At 40.1% G+C, this 24,358-nt stretch overlaps 1 protein-coding gene across 1 annotated transcript in view; it reads left to right on the top strand.

The window, feature by feature from the left end:
* The first annotated feature begins 16,112 nt into the window (after positions 1-16,112).
* The window catches only part of brinp3b (bone morphogenetic protein/retinoic acid inducible neural-specific 3b), a 32,518-nt gene continuing 24,272 nt past the window's right edge, over positions 16,113-24,358 (top strand). Inside the window, exons 1-2 of the mRNA XM_060873369.1 lie at positions 16,113-16,478; positions 22,552-22,730. Of these exons, the coding sequence (XP_060729352.1) occupies positions 16,288-16,478; positions 22,552-22,730 (370 nt within the window). The 5' untranslated portion in view covers positions 16,113-16,287. The remainder of the gene's footprint in view (positions 16,479-22,551; positions 22,731-24,358) is intronic.

Here is a 24,358-nt window from a genome sequence, read left to right as displayed (position 1 = left end):
CCTGGCTCTCCCGTGTGTTGCCCAGCCAGAGGGTGAGTGCTACAGCGGCGCTCCCGATTGGCTCTCAGCTTCTCGGCGGGAATTCTGCCGCCCCGCCTTGCACGCTGAATCCTTTTTAGCGCTTTCTCAGCGGTGCTGTCCACGGTGCTGAATCGCCGCCTTTTTAGCGCTTTTTGGGGGCGAGGAGCGGTATCTTGGCTGTGTGGGACGGCGGTGCATGCTCCGTCGTCGCAATATATATATATATATATATATATATATATATATATATATATATATGTATACGTTTAACCGAAAGAAATCATCATTTAATATGAGTTCCCAATGTTCAAATAAATGGAATAACCCCACTAAAACCTCTATTATTTATCTAGTTTTAAGATGGGTATAAAATGTTAAAGATAGTCTTCCTCTTGAACAGGAGCCCACAGTGGACCGTCTATGACCTGAAAATCAATCAGTGGGTCAATTATCCGATGCAGACTGCCCTCATTTAGTTAATAGACATCGAAGATGAGTTCTCAAGATACACCGTGTCCAACCTCATTTGTCTGATTAGTCAGATACAGTTGAGGCCAAAATTATTAGCCCCCCAGGAATTTTGGAACATTTTCCTAAAGATCTTTCCAATGTTTGCAGCATTGATAAAACTTGATATAATCAAACATTCGCCAGTGCTATTTAGTAGCTTTTGGTACATTTTGGAATATAAAATACATTTTTAGGCTTGCTTTATAATCAAATATAGTGAAAATGGGGTGGTCAAAAATATTAGCCCCTTGTGAATATTTGCTTTCAAAACACACCCAATTAATCAATCAGCTTTCAAAACACACCTAATTAATCAATCAGCTTTCAAACCACACCTGTGCAGTCAATTGGCTTCCTAACAACACCTGGGCATTCAATCAGCATTAAAGGACTCCAAGGAACAGGGCACTTGAACACATTATTGGGAGAGACTACTTTTACTCACCATGCCAAAGACAAAGGAAATCAGTCTTGAGCTCAGAAAGAAGATAGTGGAGGCTCATGATAAGGGGGAAGGCTATACTGCCATTTCCAAGCTTTTCACAGTGTCTAGAACCGCCGTACGTTGCATCATTGCCAAGTACAAGGAGACAAATTCTGTAAGAAACAAACCTGGGCGTGGTCGTAAGCGCAAGATTTCAAGAACCCTGGAGAGGAAAATAGTCAGAGATATCAGCAAGATGCCCCAGACATCTGCCAAGATGATTGTTGCTGACCTGGCCTCTTCTGGAGTTGATGTTTCAAGGAACACAGTTGTGAGGGCTCTTCATCGTGGTGGGCTTCAGGGCCATCGTCCCAGAAGAACCCCTTTACTCAAACAGCGGTACATCACAGCTAGACTGAGGTTTGCCCGTGAACATTTGAAAGGTAAAGATGAGTTTTGGGAGTCTGTGCTTTGGTCTGATGAGACTAAACTGGAACTGTTTGGGCACATGGATGTTGCTTATGTTTGGCGAAGAAAGGGTGAGGCCTTCAACCCTAAGAACACAGTTCCCACAGTTAAACATGGTGGTGGGAGCATCATGCTGTGGGGCTGTTTTGCAGCTTCAGGCACAGGGAGCCTTGTTCGGGTGCATGGCATCATGAAAAAAGAAAATTATGTTGACATTTTGAGGGATAATATGCAGAAATCTGCTCGTAGTCTAGCCTTAGGTCGTCGCTGGGTCTTCCAACAAGACAATGACCCAAAGCATACATCGAAATTGGTCCAACAGTTCCTGAAGGATACCAAAACAAAGGTCCTGGAGTGGCCCGCACAGAGCCCAGACCTCAATCCTATTGAGAATCTGTGGCGAGTGCTCAAAGTGAATGTCCATGCTCGGAAACCACGTAATTTGGACCAGCTGGAGCAATTTGCAATGGAAGAATGGGCTAAAATCCCTCAGGAAACCTGTGCCAACCTAGTAAAGAACTACTCTAAGAGGTTGTTGTCAGTTGTGGCTCAGAAAGGGTTCACTATTGACTATTAATGACCGGGGGCTAATAATTTTGGACGTTTCATTTTTGCCCTTTCTTGTTTCAACTCACTATTTCAATTAAATATCCTAATCAAACTTAGTGGAGATTTTGTCTTTGTTATTTTGGAAACAAACACACTATAAAACACTTGTTGTTAATGGTCATTTCCATGGAGAAATCAAGAGTTTTGTCTAATTTCATAAGGGGGCTAATAATTTTGGCCTCAACTGTAGGATTAGTGTGAGTGCAGACTGTCAAAAAACACCCACCAATGTATCCAATTTTTCACTTAAGACTGGCTATATATATATATATATATATATATATATATATATATATATATATATATATATATATATATATATATAGCATCAATCAATTAATCAATCAAACAGTATTCACTTTTCTAGAATGCCAAAGGCAAAATCCAAAAGCTATAGTATTCTGTCTAAAATAAATAAATAAATAACCTAATTTATTTATACATAATTTAGATAATTACACAGAATAGATTAAAAACTTCTCTATTATGTTATTTATTTTTTAATTCTATATTTTCTTTAATATTTATGTAAAACCAAACATAGCTGGGTTTTTTTTTGCCCTTCACCCCTTGCAGAATCATGACATTTTCAGAGCGCGGAACACAGCTGCATCTCTAATCCTTTATTATTACTTGCCGCTATCCATGTCGTAAAAGCAGATGGTACAACATATGGTACAAACAACGTACCACAAACATGTCCATAATAAGCAAAGTACAAGATCCTTATCTTAAATTTCCCCAGATTTCTGCTTTGGTTTTTCATTCAACGACTCAGTATAAAAGTACACTAACTCTCAACGTTGTCTTTTTTTTCACTAACTAATCACCGTACTACGACTTTAAACAGTATGACGCAAAGCCAGTGTTTGACAACAAGATGAAACCCATCCTTAGTTCCCATTAGTACCAATAAGCTTCATATATTTCGGAATGTTCTGAAAGTACAATCCAATCCTCCTGAATCAGTTTACAGTGTAATATTGCACATACTACCAGCTACCAGTTTAGCATAACGCAAACCACATGCCTAAATCTTAGCATAACGCAAATCACATGCCAATCACCTGAAATAAGCGCGATGCCGCTTGAAAATGGCCGAATTCAAATGTTTCCCATGTGTGTTAGCTACTGTATATGCTAAAACAATAGAATCAAGACAATAAATAAGTATGACTGAAGAGATCTAGCAAATGTTGAAATTACAGATGAAATGACAAGCAAAGCAAAGCAAAGACGCGGATAAAGCTGACATCATGGTATACGGCTACTCGCTAACGGTACGGATGACTGCCAAAGAACAAAGTTCAACTCACAACTTGTATATTAATGCATTCTTCTCTTAGACAGGAACCAATTCATAATTATTGGTGTAAACTAGACAAAAAAAAAAAACCATGTACATATTACATACAGAGTGAAGCTGGCATCATCCATTGGATGTAGCAGATCATTTTTATAGGTCAAAGATAATTATTACCAACTGAGGAAAATTATACGAGAGGCTTTTTTTTTTTTTGCCTAGAATTACACAGAATGATTTACAGATAACGTGTCACATGAGGAAACATTGAGTTCTGCAGGCAAACAAATTTTTACAGTAATTACATGAAAAAAACTCTCTGGGGCAGATGTGATTTCAGAGGGACCCATTGAGCGAAAATTGCGTTGTGGCTGTTTTCATTGTTCTCACTACATCGGTGTTTGTGTAGACTTTGTTGTAGCTCGAGTCTATTTTTACATTTCATTCATTCATTCATTCATTTTCTACCGCTTATCTCAGACGTCATCGGGCATCAAGGCAGGATACACCCTGGACAGAGTGCCAACCCATCGCAGGGTACACACACACTCTCATTCATTCATGCAATCACACACTACGGTCAATTTTCCAGAGATGCCAATCAACCTACCATGCATGTCTTTGGACCGGGGGAGGAAACCGGAGTACCCGGAGGAAACCCCCGAGGCACGGGGAGAACATGCAAATAGAGGGCTGCATTGGGATTGGGCTCCCGCGGAACCCAACGCAAATCTCGCAGGAGCGGGCAGTTTCATCTTTGCCCCGGGTGCGGGAGTGGGCGGTCAGAAAATTTACCGGGAAATCCACGGGACCCGGTGGGATTTGGCGCGTAGCCTAATAATAAGAATGGAGTCAACACATGACGCTGAGAAGAAGATTAAAGCGGCTGTCTACTTGACAAAAGCAAAGCAAGACAAGTCAGACATCTGGACACAATTCTCAATTGTCACTGAAAAAAATGGGAAAGAGTTAAACTTCGTAAGTTGCAACAAATGTGCAAAAGTCTTCATTTACAACGGACATAAATCTGGCATGTCTGGCCTGAGGCGTTCAAACCTGCACAGTTCTCAGTGGTCAAAGCAAGCTCTCATTCTTCAATAAAGCACTTCCTGCTCACGTTAAGCAAGATACTATGGAAAAATGTGGCACACTTTGCTGTAAAGATATTAGATCGTATGACATTGTTGCCGGGAATGGCTTTGTTGACATAGTTCAGCACTTTGTTAATGTAGCCGCTAAATTTGGTACATTTGATGTGAGATATGCGCTGTCACATCCAACCACTGTGTCTCGACATATTGAGGAAAAAGCACAGTTGTTAACAGTTAATCATTTGGTGCGTGTCTGTGTATCATGCAGTACGTTTAAAAAATGAGGTGCCGCTAGTTGTGGTTTTGTTAAAACGGTTAATGTTTTATAATAAAAAACAAATGTTTTTGTCAGGTGTGTTGCTTTGGTTTAGTATTAATTTATCTTATTTAAATGCAACCATGTTTAATTCTGTTATTCTGGACATTAGCCTGAACTAATAATTAGTCTGATCATTTGTATACAATCAAAATTTTCACAAGCTCTCAAGAAAAAATCCGCGGGAGCGGGCGGGAGTGGACACAAACATTGCGGGTGCGGGCGGGAATGGAACACGCAGCTTGCGGGCGCGGGCGGTCCTGGTCAGAAATTCAGCGGGAGCGGGCGGGTGCGGGTTTATAAAAACAGTCTCGCGCAGGGCTCTACATGCAAACTCCACACACACAAGGCGGAGGCAGGACTCGAACCCCCAACCCTGGAGGTGTGAGGTGATCGTGCTAACCACTAAGCCACCGTGCCCCCCTATTTTTATATTTTTAGAATGTATATGCAAAAAAAGCGCAGCTTTCGTTAATGTGATTTTTTTTATTTATTTATGCCATTGTTGCCCAAATTTCTGCAGAGATTTCTTTCAGCTTGAGATCCTTTTTTTGCTCCAGCATTCTCTTTAAAAAAAACGTGTTCTAGTTCTATTGACTTTAAATCGTTCAGTTTTTTTTTTTATTTTTATTTTTTTTTTTGAGTCATTTCAGCAGTGTACTTTGGATCGTTATCGTTCTGAACTGTTCATCGTTTGCGAAGCTTCTGGAGATTGGGAATCATCTTGTCAGTCAGCATTTTGGTATATTCACAGGCAATTCATGGTGGTTCGAAGGTTTTACAGTATAAACCTCAACTCCACAACACCCCTTGCACTCGTGCAGCACGGTTTCGTCACGCTCCCACCACCATGCTTCATTGTCATGACTATGCTTTCACTGTGGTACTCCTGGCCATGTTCACACCAAACACTCTGGACCCCCTCTGTGCCTAAGAAATTTGTTTTAGTCTGAATGAAGAATGTGCTCAGAATATTCATCAGGGTTCTTTTCATGTTATATACCAAGGTTTAATCTTAGAGTTTTTGAAAGCTGGAGAGAAAAAAAGGTGTTTTTTTTCCTTACAAACTTCTCATATAAGTTAACAAATTGTCTTGTCCATTACACTCTTTGAGCTGTCACAGAAACTCTAATTTCCATTAATGACCCTTCAGAAAAACAGCAGTCTGAAGGTCTTGGGTGTCTGTTTTTTAGAGCTACACCATGCATCCCTTTTTTGGCGGAAGGCCACCAAGGCCCTGATTAGCATCACTATGGCTTGTTCTATACCTCCTAAAAGTCTCTTGATCAGATTTTTTAATTCTTCTGGCAATGTGGAGCCATGATGCAGACCTGCAGATAGATACATCCCATTGGTCCAAAATAGAAAGCTATTTCAAATAACCATGTTCATGCAATTTGGCTAATTGCGATCAAAGTATCAGCTCATTTGCAGCACGGAGGCTCCATTAAATACAATAAGAATAAAATACTGTTGAATATAATCACTGATATGGTGAAGGTCAGATATGGTGATACTGGGATCTAATTCTTTTGACGAATGTTCCAGAAAATCCTTTCATTCATTCATTCATCTTCTACCGCTTATCCGAACTACCTCGGGTCACGGGGAGCCTGTGCCTATCTCAGGCGTCATCGGGCATCAAGGCAGGACACACCCTGGACGGAGTGCCAACCCATCGCAGGGCACACACACACTCTCATTCACTCAAACAATCTACGGACAATTTTCCAGAGATGCTAATCAACCTACCATTCATGTCTTTGGACCGGGGGAGGAAACCGGAGTACCCGGAGGAAACCCCCGAGGCACGGGGAGAACATGCAAACTCCACACACACAAGGTGGAGGCGGGAATCGAACCCCCAACCCTGGAGGTGTGAGGCGAACGTGCTAACCACTAAGCCCAGAAAATCCTTTAGTATGAGATAATATTTCTAAACAACAACAAAGTTTATTGTTTTATCACAAAATAAAACAGACAACAATAAATGTGCTTATTAATACATTTTAAAGTGCTTTTAACCGCTACTGCTTGTGGTTAACTGTAGCTTATTGGTGTGCATACTGTAAGAAGCTCGCATAGCTACAGGGCAAAATTAACACCAAAGCCAACTCCGATCTAGAGACCTGTAGGGAAAAGAAATCCCTCTCAGCGTTAGAAGCATGCATCACAAGCACTTAGTGTCATTTAACCCAGCATGTCATAAAATAGTGGATAAAAGATTCATAACATGATTATTAATGGTGCTTGCAAAGCAACATTATTACTATTGCTTATATGACTTTTATAAGCGATCTGAGTACCGGTACCTCCGGTACCGGGTCTCAAAGTGGCCTTATTTTCCCATAGACTCCCATTATAAATTTTGGAGGTTTATAACTCTCCAAGCTTTTGAACTATCTACACCAAACTCGGCCAGCTCCTTTAGGGTGATACTCTGAACAAAGGTTTAAATTGGTGTACCGACTGGCCTTCCGTTTGTGCCGCAGCCCCGGCCCCAAAATATGCAAAATCAAAAAACTTTTTACAACATTGTCATGTGACATATCAAAACACTCAACAATGAGGAGAACTTCCTCGCGTGTATTTTGCTGACGTCACATGATGTCACGCGATGTCACGCGAAAATAAAAAATTAGCACAACATGGACATGTGACATATCAAAACACTCAGAACAATGAGAAAAACTTCCTCGAGAGTATTCAGATGACGTCACATACCTTGTCTCGACTAGCCTCCGGGATTTGCATCTTGCAAGCACCATTCACATTTTCTTCAGGAAATGTACGTTCTAGTTATTATTATTATTATTATTATTATTATTATTATTATTATTATTATTATATAATAAAGTCATGAAGGTGAGATAATTGATCTTTTTATAGCTAAAATGATGGAGGGTTTATTATGGATTTTTCTGGAAGTTTAAAGTATTATGGAAGTTTTCCTGCACTGAATTTTGAGTATTATGACTGATTTTGAGCATTAATTCTGAAGGAGAAGTGAGTTGCACACAATGCAAAACATTTCAACATTTTTTGACAACATTCTCACCTATCACTGAGGGTTTTTTCCAAAGTTGGGAACTTGGCCTGGTCATTTACAGTCATGGGGCCAACATATATCTTCTGGGTGAAGTTTTTTTTTTTTTACTGTAAATCAGTAGCCTGCTTTAAAGTATTCATACTGTGTACCATTGCCTAAGGCTGTAAGACTCACATACGGTCTCAAGATGTTTCTTTTGTTTTGTGTTGCCATTTTCTTTGGACGTCATGGTTTTGTGTTGTGTTGCCATTTTCTTTTCTCAGTCATGGGCACTGGTCTTGTTTTCATTTGCGCTTTATTTTCCTATGCACAAACTTTTGCTAGTGATTCCTTGGCCTAGAAAGCAGTTTAATGATTGACGCAATGCATGAATGAAGCGAAGTTTTATTAAAAACTAAAACAATTCAGTGGTTTTCTGTATTTAACTACAGCCTTGCACCCCTGGGGTTGGGGGTACGATTCTCGCCTCTGCCCTGTGTGAGGAGTTTATATGGCCTGTGTTTTGATGGTTTCCTCCAGGTTCTCCTGTTTCCTCCCTGAGTCCAAAGACACGGAGGCTGATGCCCCTTTTCCACCGAGGCAGTTTGAGTGCTGGTTCGGAGCCTAAATTTAGAACCAGTTCTTTCTTTTTCGACAGCCAAAGCACCGGCTCTGATCCAGGAAAAGTGGTTCTTACAGTAAGTAGCACCAAAACGTTGCTGGTCTAGATTTAAGAACCGCTTGTGTCAGGGGCTGTGGGTGGGGCTACTGTTAGCGCATTTGATAATGTACCTTAAGTATACTAATGTTTAATACACTTTTACTTTACCGCGAAATGTAGGTTCGCAATGCCATGAGCATTAACAGTAAAGCAACATCCGCCATTGTTGATGTTGTGTTTGTGTTTGTGTTTGTCGCTGCTGCACTAACGTTGCTGTGTAACGTGACACGTATACAGTGACGTCAGACTCGGCTGTGTGATGCTCTCTAGCCAATGGAAAGGCAAACCGGTTCTTAGAAGGTTCGCCAGTGGAACCAACTTTGAACTAGCACCAGTGCTAGCTTTGAACTAGCACTCAGTTCTTTTTGGTGGAAAAGGGGTATGACTGTCCTGTCCATAGTTTGTGGAAAAATGTATTGGGTTATTGAGTTGATGATTAGATGGCAACTCATCCAGGGTGTCCCCTGATTGTACCCCAAGTCCCAGGTTCCCCAGAACTCTGTAGGATAAGCACTATAGAAAATGTATGTATGGATGGAAAATGACTAAAATCATTCTTATGAAGGATGGAGGTTGGTTGTTCAACCTTGTGGTCAACCTAAATCTGGTTGTTCAACCTGGTTGTGTGGTTAGCGGTAGTTACCATATTAAGCACCAAATGATCAATCCCAGGGCCACCAGGCTGCCACTCCTGGGCTCCCAAGCAAAGGAGATAAATGTAAGTAGCTTTGGATAAAGGCATCTGCTAAATACCGTAAATGTAATCAGCTTAATTTTTTTTATCCGAAACCCTTAAGTTGTTTTCTGGAATTGAAAATAAGGTTTTTATCTGAATCAAAATATCTTTGCAAAATCTTTTCTTTTCACTTTATTCTTTTTTATCTGTTCACAGACTCTTGATTACTAATCACGCACACGTGTTCCCAATCACACAAATCCCTGTAAATAACCGTCACCCGCTAGGTCTTCTACCGTTTCAGAGGTGTTTAGAGCTTATTTGTATAATTACCACTAGTTCTGTCTCATTTCTGAATAATATTCTAATCACTCTATCATACAGTAGTAAGTAAAGTTACAGACACACTGCAAGCAGGGTGAGATACTGTAGAAACTCCTCTTTTTTTTTTGCTTTTTTTTTTTTTTTTTGCTTTCCTTTCATTCTAAAGGTTAGGAGTGTGTGCTGTGTTACATAAGGAACAGCGAAGCCATTTGTTTATTAAAGCACAACATCATTTTTATCCATTTAGACCTAGATTTCGTGCAGAACATCCACTTCTATCGCAGCGTTTTAGATTTTCTCTCACATTTAGTAAGACGGTACATTTTTCTGCCTTTCCTGTGGGGAAAAAAAAAAACAAAAAAACTGAAAAGCTGATACTGGAGACTCCATAAATCTCCTTGCAGGGAACTTTGCCACGTCAACTATAATTTATTTTACTTTTCGTTAAAATTTAATCAGTCATACTGTTTTGCCACAAATCCATATTTTCTATATATTTTTCTCTTCTTGTTCATTCTATTCCATTTTTTTATTCTACCTTTTTTTTATGACCGACAGCTGCTAAAGCATTTCACTAAGGATTTGAATTATGTTTAAATAACACTTTTATTTTTAAAAATTGCTTATTTTTAGACTTGGATTACATCCATCATCCGAGTCCCGATGGATTCGATGTTACAATAAAAATAATAGCTTAATAAGAGATTTGAACTACAGCCAAGACAATTGCTGATAGAGAACATTGTTTTTTACGCTACATGTCCAATCGTATTCAAGGATTCCGTTATTTTTTGATCGGAAACGGGAGAAAGGATATATTTGTTCCGTGCGCATGCAACACCGCAGTGCATCTATCCATTTAAAGGCATTAAGACGAGAAATGAAAGAGTGCACTGTCACAGTAATGCATTTATTGATAACGGGTTCTTTAGAAACGATTCCAGGCTGGATTGCTTCTCCAAAAATGTTCTCTATAAAAGGAGAGAAAAAAAACGAACGGACGAAAAAAAAAAAAGGAAAACGAAAATGGACCTTTCTTTTGTGTACCACAGGAGAACATTATGGGTCGGTCCTTTCCTGTTTGAACGTAATGTTCAACCTTGAAAGAATACTACCCAGGAAGCACCCACTTACCTTTAGCTCACCATACTTCACTTCCTTTTCGTTTTTTTTTTTTTCTACGTACTTTTCTTTCTTTCTCTTCTATTTGTGTTTATTTTTCTCTTTGGTTCAGATTACACTAAAACAAAACAAAAACTCTACTGTTTAGTACTAACTGTGATTAGCGTGCGTGATCGTCTTAAGAGCCAACTTAGCATTATGCTAGCTGCAAATGTTAATGTTAAATCTTACATCGTTTTTTTTTTTTGTTTTTTTTTCAAGAACATTTAAACATTGTTTTGATCAAATACCGGAGTGATTGTAGAAATCTCCCAAGAATAAATAATTAAATGCTCAGACTATTGCTAGAGCCTTGCAACATGCTAATGTCGTTTTTATTTCAGGCAAACTGTAGCTTGTTAGATATTATTTTTACTGTTATTATCATTGTTATTATTATTATTATTATAAATTGTTGCCTTTGCATCAGAAATGATGCCTACAGGCTTTTCTGCTACTCTGATTTGTGCTCACACACACACACACACACACACACACACACTCGCTTGTGTTACACGCTCTGTTGCCCTGAAGCAAACCTCGATTCTCTCGCTTTTTGTCAGGTGAAATCTACATGAGTGATCCCTCTGCTGATTTTCAGGAGCTGCTTTAGCACACTGAGAGCCAGCGTAAGAGAAAGGAGAGGCAAATAAGAGACTAACGCGAGGAACAGAGCGTGAAAAAAGACGAGCGGGAACAAGTGAAACGAGCAAGAGTGTGAGAGAGGAAGTGCAGAGGTATAGGCGTTTCAATTACTGTGTACACACACACACACACATACACACACATACACACACCTCCCCGGACTATAACAAGCTTCAGCCTTAGGGGACTGATTTACCGTCTCTCTCTCTCTCATGCTTCCTGAATCCTGTCTCGCTCTACCGTCTCACCTCTCTTTCTTCTTCTGCCTTTCTTTAATCCGTGTCTTTCGGCATCTGTATTTTTTTTTCCTATCTCTCTTTCTCATTCCCCTTGTCTTCATTTCTTTCTTACACACGAAAGCCTCCCAAGCAGGGCTATCTGAAAACTCCTCTTAGGATGATAGATGATATTTAAGACGGTACCTCTGTGTGTGTGTGTGTGTTTTTTTCTTTTTCTTCTTTCATTCCCCTCTTCATTCTGCAACTTACTACATTTTTCATTTTTTACTTTTCATCCCTTCGGCTATGTTCTCTTCTCTCACTTGCCTTAAAAAAGAAAGAAAGAAATAAAAAGGAGGCACCATGAAGTGTACTTCATTTGTCCCGTAAAGCTTCTATGTGAAACCCTATGAGGCAGTTTTTTTTTTCCTTTCAGAAACCGTTCCAAAAAAGTAATACAACTTTAAACCCTTCTAGAATTGTTAAACCAGACAAATAAACCTTAAAGTAAGTCTTTTTATTTTTTGTCCCTTCTCACTGTAACTGCTGTATCTTTTTTCCCTTCTCTTTACAAATAAAATGCAGCATCTTACAATAACACTATAGTAAATGTGAAGACCAAGAGCATTCTTTACGTGAGTTGTAGGGCCTTTTAACACCCGGTCACTTTGTGTGTTTTCACTGATCCGATATCTATCTGATTTGTTAAAACTGTTCCATTTACATTAGGCCACATAAATGCGTCTCGGCGAATCGGATATCGAGCCGATCTTTCTACTCCCGCCCAAAATGCTAATATATTTGACCTCATTTCCGGGGTAATTGAAATGCAACACGCTTTGGTGTATGCGGTTTTCAGAACGCGATCAAAAAGAAGACGAAAAAATTGTTACGACGGTTATGTTACAAAAAAACAGCGTTTACATTTATTTGTTTCTGGTGCAATGCACGACTCGCGAGTCACCTGCGAGTGACGTACTTCCATTTGGGAGGAGTATAGCGCTGACGTATGTAGCTTGAACAACCACATTCATTCACACCTGTCCAGTTTCATCTGAAACGCGTCCCAGACCACCTCCTGAAGTGGTTTGTACCATCGGATTTATATCCGTCTCCAAAACGTTTTGGAGGGCATTTAGACCTGGTCTTTTTACCATCGGATAGATATCAGATCACAGAAAACACATGAAGTGACCAGGTGTAAATATCCCCCATAGTTGAGCTACAGCTGAGACATATTCTGCTTAGGCTCCAACACAATATTTTCTCCAACTTCCTACTTTTTCTGTATTTCATTTAGTTTTCTTTTCATCCTTTAGTATATGTAGGTTTCTCCCTTTTTTCTACAGTATAACAAAAAAAAAATTCATTCAAGCTGTGAAACACGGTGGTCGAAGCATGATGGTGTTTGGAAGCATGGCATCGTCGGGTGAACTTCTCGTGTGAGTTTTTCTCGATATATTTCGCTTATAAAGGAAGCATTTACTTTCCCTTTAGCTCACCATATTTCACTTCCTTTTTGTCTTTTTGTCTACGTACTTTTCTGTGTCACTATTTGTGTTTATTTTTCACTTTGGTTCAGATTACACTAAAACAAAACAAACAAAATAAAAACTCTACTGTTTAGTACTTACTGTGAAGCATGGTGATGGTAGCATGATCGTCTTAAGAGCCAACTCATTAATCATTATGCTAGCTGCAGATGTTAATGTTAAATCAACAAAAAAAATTTCATTCAACTGTGAAACACGGAGGTGGAAGCATGATGGTGTTTGGAAGCGTCCAGGGTGTATCTTGCCTTGATGCCCGATGACACCTGAGATAGGCACAGGGTCTCCGTGACCCGAGGTAGTAAGCGGTAGAAAATGAATGAACTTATAGACTTTGAACAGTAAAAAAGTATTTGCCCTTCACCAGGTTTCCACTATTACTGCATGATTTCAGAGACAAAAAGATAATTTTGAATACGAATTACATTTTTTAATTACTTCTCACATTATTTAAGACACAAATTTATTAAACTCGCAGCATTACCAATATCGCTCAGCAGTCGACCCTCAAATTAACCAAATCTGATCGAGAATTAGATTCGGCTGGGTGAACACAGCCAGACCTGTCTGCAGCTAGAACTCACTCGTTTGAAACGTTGCTCTCAGTGTGAACCAAGTGCTGTGAAGCCTCTACAAGCTTATTATGGCACAATCAAAGGAGATTTTAAAAGAGGTAAGGAAAAAAGGCACCACAAAGTCATTATAGAGGCATTTGAACTCCAGTGAACCAGCGTATAAGCCATTATTACTGAACGACGAAGACCTGGAAAAATGAATTCAAGTGAATTTTCTCACGTGTAACATTTCTTAAAGGGCACACTGACAAGTCCCCCCAAAAAAGTGAGAAGATAGGCAAGAAGTACATTTTAAACAGTGTAGACCTTTCTAGATCAGTGATGATAATACTACACAATAAGAAAAAAAAAAACAGAAAATGTCAAATTCATAGGAAAGATGGGATTTGCCTAACAAAAATAATAACTTTTATTAGATAACGTTTGCTGAATTTTGGGCAGCTGAGTTCCTATTATTCATTCATTTTCTACCACTTATCCGAACTACCTCGGGTCACGGGGATCTCAGGTGTCATCGGGCATCAAGGCAGGATACCCCTGGACGGAGTGCCAACCCATCACAGGGCACACACACACTCTCATTCACTCACGCAATCACACACTACGGACAATTTTCCAGAGATGCCAATCAACCTACCATGCATGTCTTTGGACCAGGGGAGGAAACCGGAGTACCCGGAGGAAACCCCCGAGGCACGGGGAGAACATGCAAACTCCACACAGACAAGGTGGAGGCGGGAATCGAACCCCCAACCCTGGAGGTGTGAGGCGAACATGCTAACCAGTAAGCCACCGTGCCCCCCTAGTTCCTGTTATGTCTGGTATAAAGTAAATAAACCATCTTCAGATGTGAAGCATGGTGGTGGTAGTGTAATGGTTATAGTGATGGATTACTGCTTTGGGACCTGGATGATATGCTGTTATTAAAAGAGCCTTGAATTTACTCTGGGTTATGCAACGTTTCAATAATCTGAAAAGAAACAAGGATTGGGAATTAGAAGAAGTGCTGAATTTGTTTCTACCCAAGAGAGACCTGAAACAAACGAGGAAACCTGCCAACATATTTGAATTCAAGGTACATTAAAAAATCCACACATATCTCCACAGCGACCTTATATCACAGAATACGGAGTGTCGGATTGCTTGCAAAAAATGATTTTTTACATCTTTAATAAATCAAACAAAAGCTTCCCTTTGTTTTGTCTTAAGAAATAAATGAATGCAGCGTAACTGATAAGTTATAACACAGCCTTACGAAATAAAACTCGAAATCCCAACAGCACAATAATTATTCCGTCTCCTTTTCTCTTTCCCAGTTTCTCTCTTTGTCCTTGTCACTTTTCTATCTCACCCTTATTTGTGTCTGTCTATTCCCCTCCACACCTCCTTCCCTCCCTCCTTCCCACCATCTCTCCCCTATCCCTCTCTTGCTCTTTCATTATCTTATTCTCTTCTCCTGCCTCTCCTCATCTTTCTCTCTGTGCCTCTTAATAGATGTGCCGCTTCAGACGGCGGAATTTAATTTCCACCTAAAAAGGCAAACAGTGATTCTGAACTGAGTGACTTCATTACCCAAGGCGTGCTCAGGTCCCGGCGTGTTAATGGAGTGCAACGTCATGGCCAACCGGTGCAATTTTCATAATGTTAATGATATATGACACTATGATGTACTAATATAGATTCAATCAAAGAGTATAAATAGAATTAGACAGTTACAGGCTCATTTATTGCATAAACACTAAACATGATTTCTTTTAAGTCTTACCCTTAAAAGTATAAGGACACAGGGCCACAGTGCCAAAGGTCAGAAGGCTATAAGCAGTGATTTAAAATTTAATAAATAAATAATTAAATACAATTAAAAAAACATGCCTGTGCTCAGAGGATCAATTAAAAAGCTTTCTGTAAAATGTGTTCCAGAAATGCATTACACGTGCATACGCGTGGATGAAAGGAGGATAACAGTGTGAGATTTGAAAACGCATGTGCACAGAGAGAGAGAGAGAGAGAGAGAGAGAGAGAGAGAGAGAGAGAGAGAGAGAGAGAGAGAGAGAGAGAGAGAGAGAGAGATTGTCCTTTAAAATGCAGAGCGTTTCCAAAGTGCACTAGGCGCGCGTGCACTTCTCTCACCCTGCAGATAAGGGAAATGGGAGATGCATCATTTTTTTCCTCCTCCACGCGCGCGGTCACACTGAACTTCACTGTGTTTCCCAATCGGAATTGTTTTGGAGGACCACGAAGATTAGACGGATCCGATTTTACTCTGATTTGACACTTTTCTAAGCTGTCAGTAGACACCGTGTGTGGATCTCGCGCGTACTCTGCAGATATCCAGTCGTGTTCGCCGCGTACTTTACGCGCATTGGACTTATCTAACTGGGGTCGCATCGAATCGGGGACGTTTCTTTAATAAACCTGCATTTAGGTGGGAAAAAAGTTAGTTTGCATTGAGCTGAGAAAAAAAAGAAAGGACTACAAAATAAGGTAAGCTGTATGGATGATGTAAATGCGACCACCTGTACCGGCTCTGTTATTGACTTAACGTGCATCAGTGAACTGACACGGACTTGACACGCGAGGTACGTTCACGTAACCTTGCTGTTGCAATTCTGGGAAAGCGCGACGGGGATGCGGCACGCGCGGATGCATGGCCAGGCACGGTGCTCTCCGCGCGCTGCTCCTGCTGCTGCTGCTCGTGGCCGCGGGGGCGTGCGCAGGGGCCGCGGAACGCCTCGCGTGGCTGCTGGCGGACAAGGGGCCGTTCCGCCGTGCGCACGAGTTCACCGACTTCTCCGAGCGACACCAACACGGCTTCACCACCCGCTACAAGATTTACAGGTACAGTACAGACACGCGACTGTATTTAACCCAAACAATTTAAATACCCTGCTTCCACTTTTACTAGTTGTTTTATTTCATTTTTAACTATTTCAACTATTTTTTTATTTTGCTGTTATAAAGACAAACAGCTAGAAAGTTCGACTTGAAAACGAATCTACTTGATTTGATGTATTTGCACTGGTCAGGGTTGCCAAGTAGGTGTTATAAAAGCAATTCAATGACCAATGAACTCAAACAACCATCAAAAACAGCCCAATAATCAATAAATTCAGCCCCAGAATCACCGAATCGTTTTAAAGCCATCCCAACTGCCAATTTGTCACATGTGCCTGGGGCATTTAAGAGCACCGTCCCCAGTGGTTTAGAGACTCTTCCTCGTTCTATAGACCATACAATGCACATGGGTACAAGTCTTGCATTTTTTCGATTTTGATTACAGTGTTAGAATCTACACTGCCAGGAAACAGCCGAACGACCAAGCAAAGCAAGACGTATCTAAAAACACACAATAATTTTGTGTAAAACATAACAACAAACCCAGTGTCCAATCAAACCCAGTCCCAAAAGCATCCAAATGGGCAAGAGCCTCAAACAACAGCTCAGTGGCAAGAAAATAATCCCTAAAATCAGCCAAAAGCAGTCATTATAGTCAATTATAACTAACCCCCAAAAATTGTAATTTAATTCAGCTCAAAATAGATCCAATTGTTTGATTAAAAACTTGCCCCAAAACTATCCCAATGGTTAATGAAGACCAGTCCCATTAGACAATTAAAACCAGCCCCAAAACATTCTAATGTCCAATCAAAACTAGTCTGCAAAACTGATCAATGGCTAATAAAATCACACTGGCAAACACCCACTGAACATTTTAAAACCTCCCACAAGCAAACCAATGGGCAGGAAACAAACTGGAAAAATCCCTTTCCCAAACTCTTATTAGAAGTGTTTGGTAAGCCAACAGTATTAAAGGCGTACGTTTCTCTCACCATTGCTTTAAAATGGCCTTGCAATTTTACATACAGTATATTGTCAGAATAGCTCTTAGACCGAGCAGACCAAATACCTGACATATGACATAATACATTTATGCAGCAACTGACCGAGTGAACAAAAGTTATCTTACATAATTAATATAGATGGTAATTGTGGCAAGAAATTCGGGTGTTGGATGAATGGTTACGCTTTACTGATGAGCTCATCTGAATTTTGATCAACTAAACCTTTAGAAATTATAGCTCAGAAATTACTATAATATCGTGTTGGCAAAAAAAAAAAAATAAATTACCGTTAGAGTCAGTGTAGAGTGGTGTAGGAGGTGGTGTTGGTGGCTCACAGCTTCAGGGTCCACGGTTCGATCCTGAACTCTCTGTGTAGAGTTTTGCATTATTCCTGCATTTTAATGAACTTGGTCTTTGTTTGTCCCCCAACAATGAAGTTAAAACCTCCCACTCATGTAACTTTTTTCTTGTACATTTGCCAATGTAATAAAGGCTATTGAATGCCAAAGGATGTCTTTAGCTATGACTTTTACCTCCTTATCCATTTCCATAGCTACCGTTCATCAAACCGCTACACATCCTGAGGACCTCTCAGTAAGGGGCTGATGGGTAGCAGTGACAGATTTTCTTAAAGCTAATAATTGATCCTTGCCAGGATTTGCTCAGTTATAAAAGTGGACTATTGGTGTCCTTGAGTAGAACCGTGTTGAGTCGAGTGAGATAACTCAAACAGTAGCATCAAAAATTAATTACTCACTCTCTCTCATTCATTTTCTACCGCTTATCCGAACTACCTCGGGTCACGGGGAGCCTGTGCCTATCTCAGGCGTCATCGGGCATCAAGGCAGGATACACCCTGGACGGAGTGCCAACCCATCGCAGGGCACACACACTCTCATTCACTCACGCAATCATATACTACGGACAATTTTCCAGAGATGCCAATCAACCTACCATGCATGTCTTTGGACCGGGAATCGAACCCCCAACCCTGGAGGTGTGAGGAGAACGTGCTAACCACTAAGCCACCGTGCCCCCAAAAATTAATTAATGAATAATAATTAATTTAGGCATTGTACAGCGAGACATATTGTCTCACCGGTAACAGGCATGCATGCTGAGTGTAAGGAACATCTTGCTGATTATGAACAATATGTTAAACACCTTCCTCCCAAGCCATCCACTCTATTCATGCCTTTCAGGTCAGAACACCAGAGGGGGAAAATAGGTATAGAAAGATCTGAGCAGATTACATTTCAGAGAAAAAAAGAACTGTACAGTGTGTTTAGCACCTGGCTCCCTGTTGAGCGTCTTTTAGTCCCAGCACAATCAAATCCCACCTACTGTTCTTGTCTGTGTCGGCCAAGTGTACAGGGGAAGTGTGGAACAGAAGTGGTATAAACAGGAGGAGGTGGAAAGGAGAGCCAGATTGTGTGCTGATTGCTTTTGTGGCCTTTTCTTGTCACATGCTGCTTTTTCATTTCTAACGGCCCACTATCTTACACTATAGTTGCACTTTGTCACTTCCTGGAGTCTACCGTTCATACGCTAATATGCTTTCTATACAGTATAGGTGTGATTGTGAGTCATATGTTTCAGAGTTGTTTCAGAAAACTTTCACCCTGGCTGATGTTGCTGGTTTGAGCATCTCAGAAAATGCTTCCTGGGATTTTTTTTACACACAATAGTTCACAGTAGAATGGTGCGAAACACAAAAAACGTCAGTCAGGGGTAGGGTTGGGTATCAAAAGAAATTGTTCAGATTCCGATTCCCGGTTCTGATTCCGATTCCATAATAAAATAAATGTGTAAAATAATGCACAATACTTAAACAATTCCATTTGTGTTTATTAATCACTCTTTAAATATTTTAAACAGAGCATTTCAATTCATATCAATTTAAATTTAAATAAATCCAACATCAAATTTAACATCCAGAATTACAACTTAGCAAAACAGTTAGCAAAACATTTTTCTGAAGAAACATGAACACGTCTGCTTTCTCTGGGAGAAGATGAGACCTTTCCTGGCTTATTGTATCTCCAGCTGTGGAGAAAACCCTCTCAGATGGGGGGAGATTTGCTTCATTGTTGTAGCTTTGGAAATGAATCCACACTTTAGACTTTTTTTTAGACATGTTTAACACAAAGCGTACCTCAGCACAGCAGCGCGTGTGACTGATTTCTGTGGTAAGCTGCGTTAATTTGGTTGCGTGACTGTAAACAGTGTAAACAATTAATATTCATGAGGTAAGTGTCACAGACAGAAGACCACGGAGACAGAGGTAACGTAAAAACAACAGCGTTTATTGATAAACGGTGGAGGAATAAAGCTAGCGATGGCAAAACAGTGCAGACGAGGCTCCACCACACACACGGGATGACTGGAAGAAAGCACACTCGGATTAGCTTCTTGGGAGGACGAAGAACTTGGATCCTACAGGATAAAGAGAGATAAAGAGTCGAGTTAGTAGACACAGCATGCAAGAGCAGCTAGCGTGTACGGGACTGGACAAGGTGTGTGTGTGTATGAGCGTCTTTTAAGCGTTGCGGTAATGACGGGTGGCAGGTGACGGTGATTAGAACTCAGGTGATGAGGATCTGGTTTGTTGTGTGAGGGAAGAACCTGACGGTTCCGTGACAATAAGACATGGCTATTTAAAGTGACCGCTCCCAGTGCTTTGCCCGTCATCGCATCGGAAGCGCGTTTGGAACCGAAACTTGAAAAAACAGAACCGGTTCTGAATAAGAACCGGTTCTCAGTTCCCAACCCTAGTCAGGGGCAGATCCAGGGGTGGAAATGTCTTGACGAGGGAGGTCAGAAGAGAGTAACCAGCCTGGTTCAAGCTGAGGGGAAGGTTATAGTAACACTCTTCACAACAACCAGGTTGAGTTGAAACGCATCTCAGAAAGCACACCACCTTAGAACAAAAGCAGAAGACCACATCAGGTTCTACTACCTGTAAGTCAAGGATGGGAATCTGATTCACAGATTCACCCAAACAGCTCACATAAAGATTGGACAAACTTGGCATGTTCTGTTGAATGTCAGTTTCTGCTGCAGCGTGCAGAACGTATGGAGTACCGTGTGTTAGCAGTTCAGACTGGTGGTGGTAGTGTAATGGTGTGGGGAAAGTTTTTTTTGCTTAATAACAGTCAAGAATCATTTGAACGCCATAAACCAAGAAGGGGGTCTAGTCTTATGTGCCAGAAAAATGGCCAGTATGGGTTCAGGTTTTGAATTATAACCCAGTAGAAGCCACACCTGAGTCTATTTAATGCCAAGATCAACTGATAAAACAGGTGGAATCCGGTGTGGCTCCTGCATCCACACCAGTCCGTCAATGAGAAGTTTGGATATCCCTTCCATAGATATTTTGAGTTTTGTTGACCACTTGCATCCCTGTATGGCTACAATTTACCCCTCTTTAAATGGTGATTTCTAACATGATAATGCACCATACTTCAAAGCAGGGGCGTCGATTACGCGGGGGACGCGGAGGACATGTCCCCCACACTTTTTATAAAAACTAAATTCGTCCCCCTAACTTTTTTATTGGAGAGTTGTGTTCACCACATGTTGAGGTTTTAATGGAGCAATGTATATAAATGCAGAGTGATTTAAAATTCAAAGAGACAAGAAAGTTTAAGATAGTCTGTACTGTACATGACGTTCACGGCAATCATTAGTATTGAGTAATTAGCAAGTTTTAATTTAAAGGATTATAAGGAAAAATAGCTGCTTTGACAAACGTTATATAAACTCTTTTATAACGTCTTTTGTTTTAACAAGTGTGTTATCAAAACCCTTCAAATAAGAATAAAGATAATGTTGAACTGAGATTTTACAGCATGTTTAACTCTGCCAATTCTACATAATATCAAGTATGTGTCACTGTATGTACACGACAGAGACGAGGACGACGAATAGTGACATTAAAGATGTGATTTTAATAATAAGGAGCAGGTAAATCACACATACATACAGTACAACGTAGTAAAGACGATAACCGACAATGAGTGAAGACAGTGGTGATGAGTATAAATAGAGTCCGTGTGAACAGACAGGTGAAGACGGGAAACAAACATGGTGGATGATGGGGTGCAAAGGATGATTTCTTTCTGTTTTATAATCATATATAATCATAACGCATATAAAGCATGATTAAAAAAATCATGATTAAAAATAAAACCTGTCATTTACACAAGGGTTAACTGAAAAAAAAAAACAGATAACACTAGACATTTCGTCCCCCCCACTTTTTAAATGATGGCTACGCCCCTGCTTCAAAGCATGAACCAAGGACAAGCTGGTTCCATAAAGATGACAGTGAATTTAGTGTGGTTCAGTGGCCTCCCATGTCACCACTATGGAGAATCCAATGAAACCCCTTCGGGATGTGGCAGAGGGGGACATGACAGCTTAGTAGCCTTGCACTCCTAAGAGTTGGGGTTTGATTACCACCCTGTGCATTCAGAGTTTGGATGTTCTCCCTGTTCTGTCGGGGGTTTCTTCCAGGTACTCTGGATTCCTCTTCCAGACTAAAGACATACGTTAGGCTGATTAGCATCTCTAAATCATCCAAAATGTGTGAGTGTGTGTGCAATTGTGACGTATGATGGGTTAACACCTTGTCCCCGAGTCCGATGGGATAGGCTCCAGGTTCTCCATGGCCCTGTGTTTGAAAAATGGATGAATGGATGTACAGTATAGATGTATATGGTAGAAGTATAGATATGTTTTATTAATAGGCTACAAACAAACGTAACGTTGTCAACAAGAACCAGAACTCGGTAAGCATGCGCCAAAAATGAGAGGTGACACATTTGTGAAATTAAAAACGAAACATTTAATTATAAGAAAAATACAAAACAATTGAAAATAGAAAAATATCTTTTTCAGTGGAGGCATAATATATTTTTTTTTTACAGCCAGGTGATATAATTGCTGGGTCTGTTATGCTCTGTGGGGAATTTATTCATGTTATTAATTCTCACTGGTGTGTCAAGCCAATTCTAATAGACCCTGTATATTAAGTGAATTATACGGTATATTCTGGTGTTCCGCAGGGAGTTCGGTCGATGGAAGGTAAACAACTTAGCTGTGGAGAGGCAGGAAGCAGTACCCTTTGACCCTGAGTTTGTGCGCAACATCAGGCAGTTGGGGCGGCGGCCGAACCTGCAGACGATCGCGGACAATATCATCAAGAAGTATGGCACACACTTCCTGGTCTCAGCCACTCTTGGAGGTACGTAAGAAGTTTCGAAGAAATCTTTCGGCTATATTAAGTTCATCTCTCGGATCGTTCAATTGTGTTATTGTAAAACTCACAGACCTCATGGATGTTCCGCATAAACAGACCATAAATGTGGCCTTTTTGAGCAGACCATAAATGAGGAGCTAGCTATCGTTAAACATTATAAGTCTCCAGAACGAGTGCCTTACGTAGCAGTCAGCCATAAAGCTGGCCCTCGACTCTACAGGACTCGACCATAACGTCCTTCAGGGACAGAACTGTTGTTTCACAATAACGTGACAAGCTACAGGTTTCTCCTCGAAAGAAAAAAAACTAGCCTAGTTAAGGAACAGCTGTTTTTAGCTTCTACAAACAAAACAAAAAAAAAAACTTGTGCTATAAGAGGAATACGTGCATTATCGTTTACTTTTGTATAACTGCAGTCCGGCGTCATTATTCGAAGAGATGGGAATTCGTAATAAAAAGTTACTTAGCAAGGAAGCGGAGCTTCAGGCATCATCGTTCTCCTGATCTCCATTAAGCATCAATTACATTCTTCCCCAATGGCTTGTTTTTAAATATTAAAATATTATTATAAAGAGTGTACTATAGAAATCATTCAGCAAGAACGCAGTCTAGGTAATAGAAAACTATTCGTCGTGAATCTACGACGGTTCATGAATAAATTCATAATAGTAATAATTATGTATTAAAATGCACCATTTTATAGCAATGTTGTATAGCAATCATTCATATATCAGTGCATAGTTACAAAAAATATAAATATTTGACTAGTAATTGTTATAGATACACAGAAGGGTTTTTAATAACGTACACTGACTGTAAATAAAGTCACAGCTTCTACTTTTTATTATATTTTTGATGAATTCTTACATTTCTATGTAAAATACACATATTGTAACCTATTTATAAAAACTACCATTATGAAAAACTTTATAATTTTTCAAATAAACAATCATTTGAAAGCTGCTAGCATTTTATTATTATTATTTTTCTTTCACTTTACAGATGGGTTTCTGGTCCAGTTTTATCCCATTTTTGCATCTGAGTGCAATAAAGCATTAATTTTGTTCAAATCCAGAACGCGATAGTTTGATAGATTCAGATCTCATCCCGGCGAAAAACGGAGAAAATAAAATGCAACTGCTAGTTTTTTAAAGATTAGCCCATGCTGCTTTGACAGGTTATTTTCTGCATAAAAAGGAAGGAGGTAAATTGTAAATTCAGGTAATGTTTTTTTTTAAAAATTTTTTTGTTATTTGGATGTCAGGAAGCGATAACCACCACTGATTAACCCGCGATAGGGATCTGACACATGAACATATGAACTTATGAACGAACAAACTCGCAGAAATGATGTGATTTCTATTTACTGAATTAATTAAGAACACAGTTTATGTAGCCTATGGCGCATAATTTTGAGATATGCCAGTAGGGCGGTTTTATATATCGTCGCTGTCAGGCGGAATCCTCGTATCTCCAAAACCGTTATTTTTCAGGAAATTAAAAAAACGCCGTACCTTATCTGCAGTACACAGGGTTTAGTCCGCGTTGCAGTGGATTGTCTTGCGCTAAATTCCTGTCCTCAGACGAGCACCAGAACTAGCGGGGGTCAAGAT

This window comes from Tachysurus vachellii, chromosome 7 (genome assembly GCF_030014155.1).
Source record: "Tachysurus vachellii isolate PV-2020 chromosome 7, HZAU_Pvac_v1, whole genome shotgun sequence".
Lineage (NCBI taxonomy): Eukaryota > Metazoa > Chordata > Actinopteri > Siluriformes > Bagridae > Tachysurus > Tachysurus vachellii.
The sequence above is the reverse complement of the archived record's forward strand: the minus strand, read 5'-3'. Positions and strand labels throughout refer to the sequence as shown.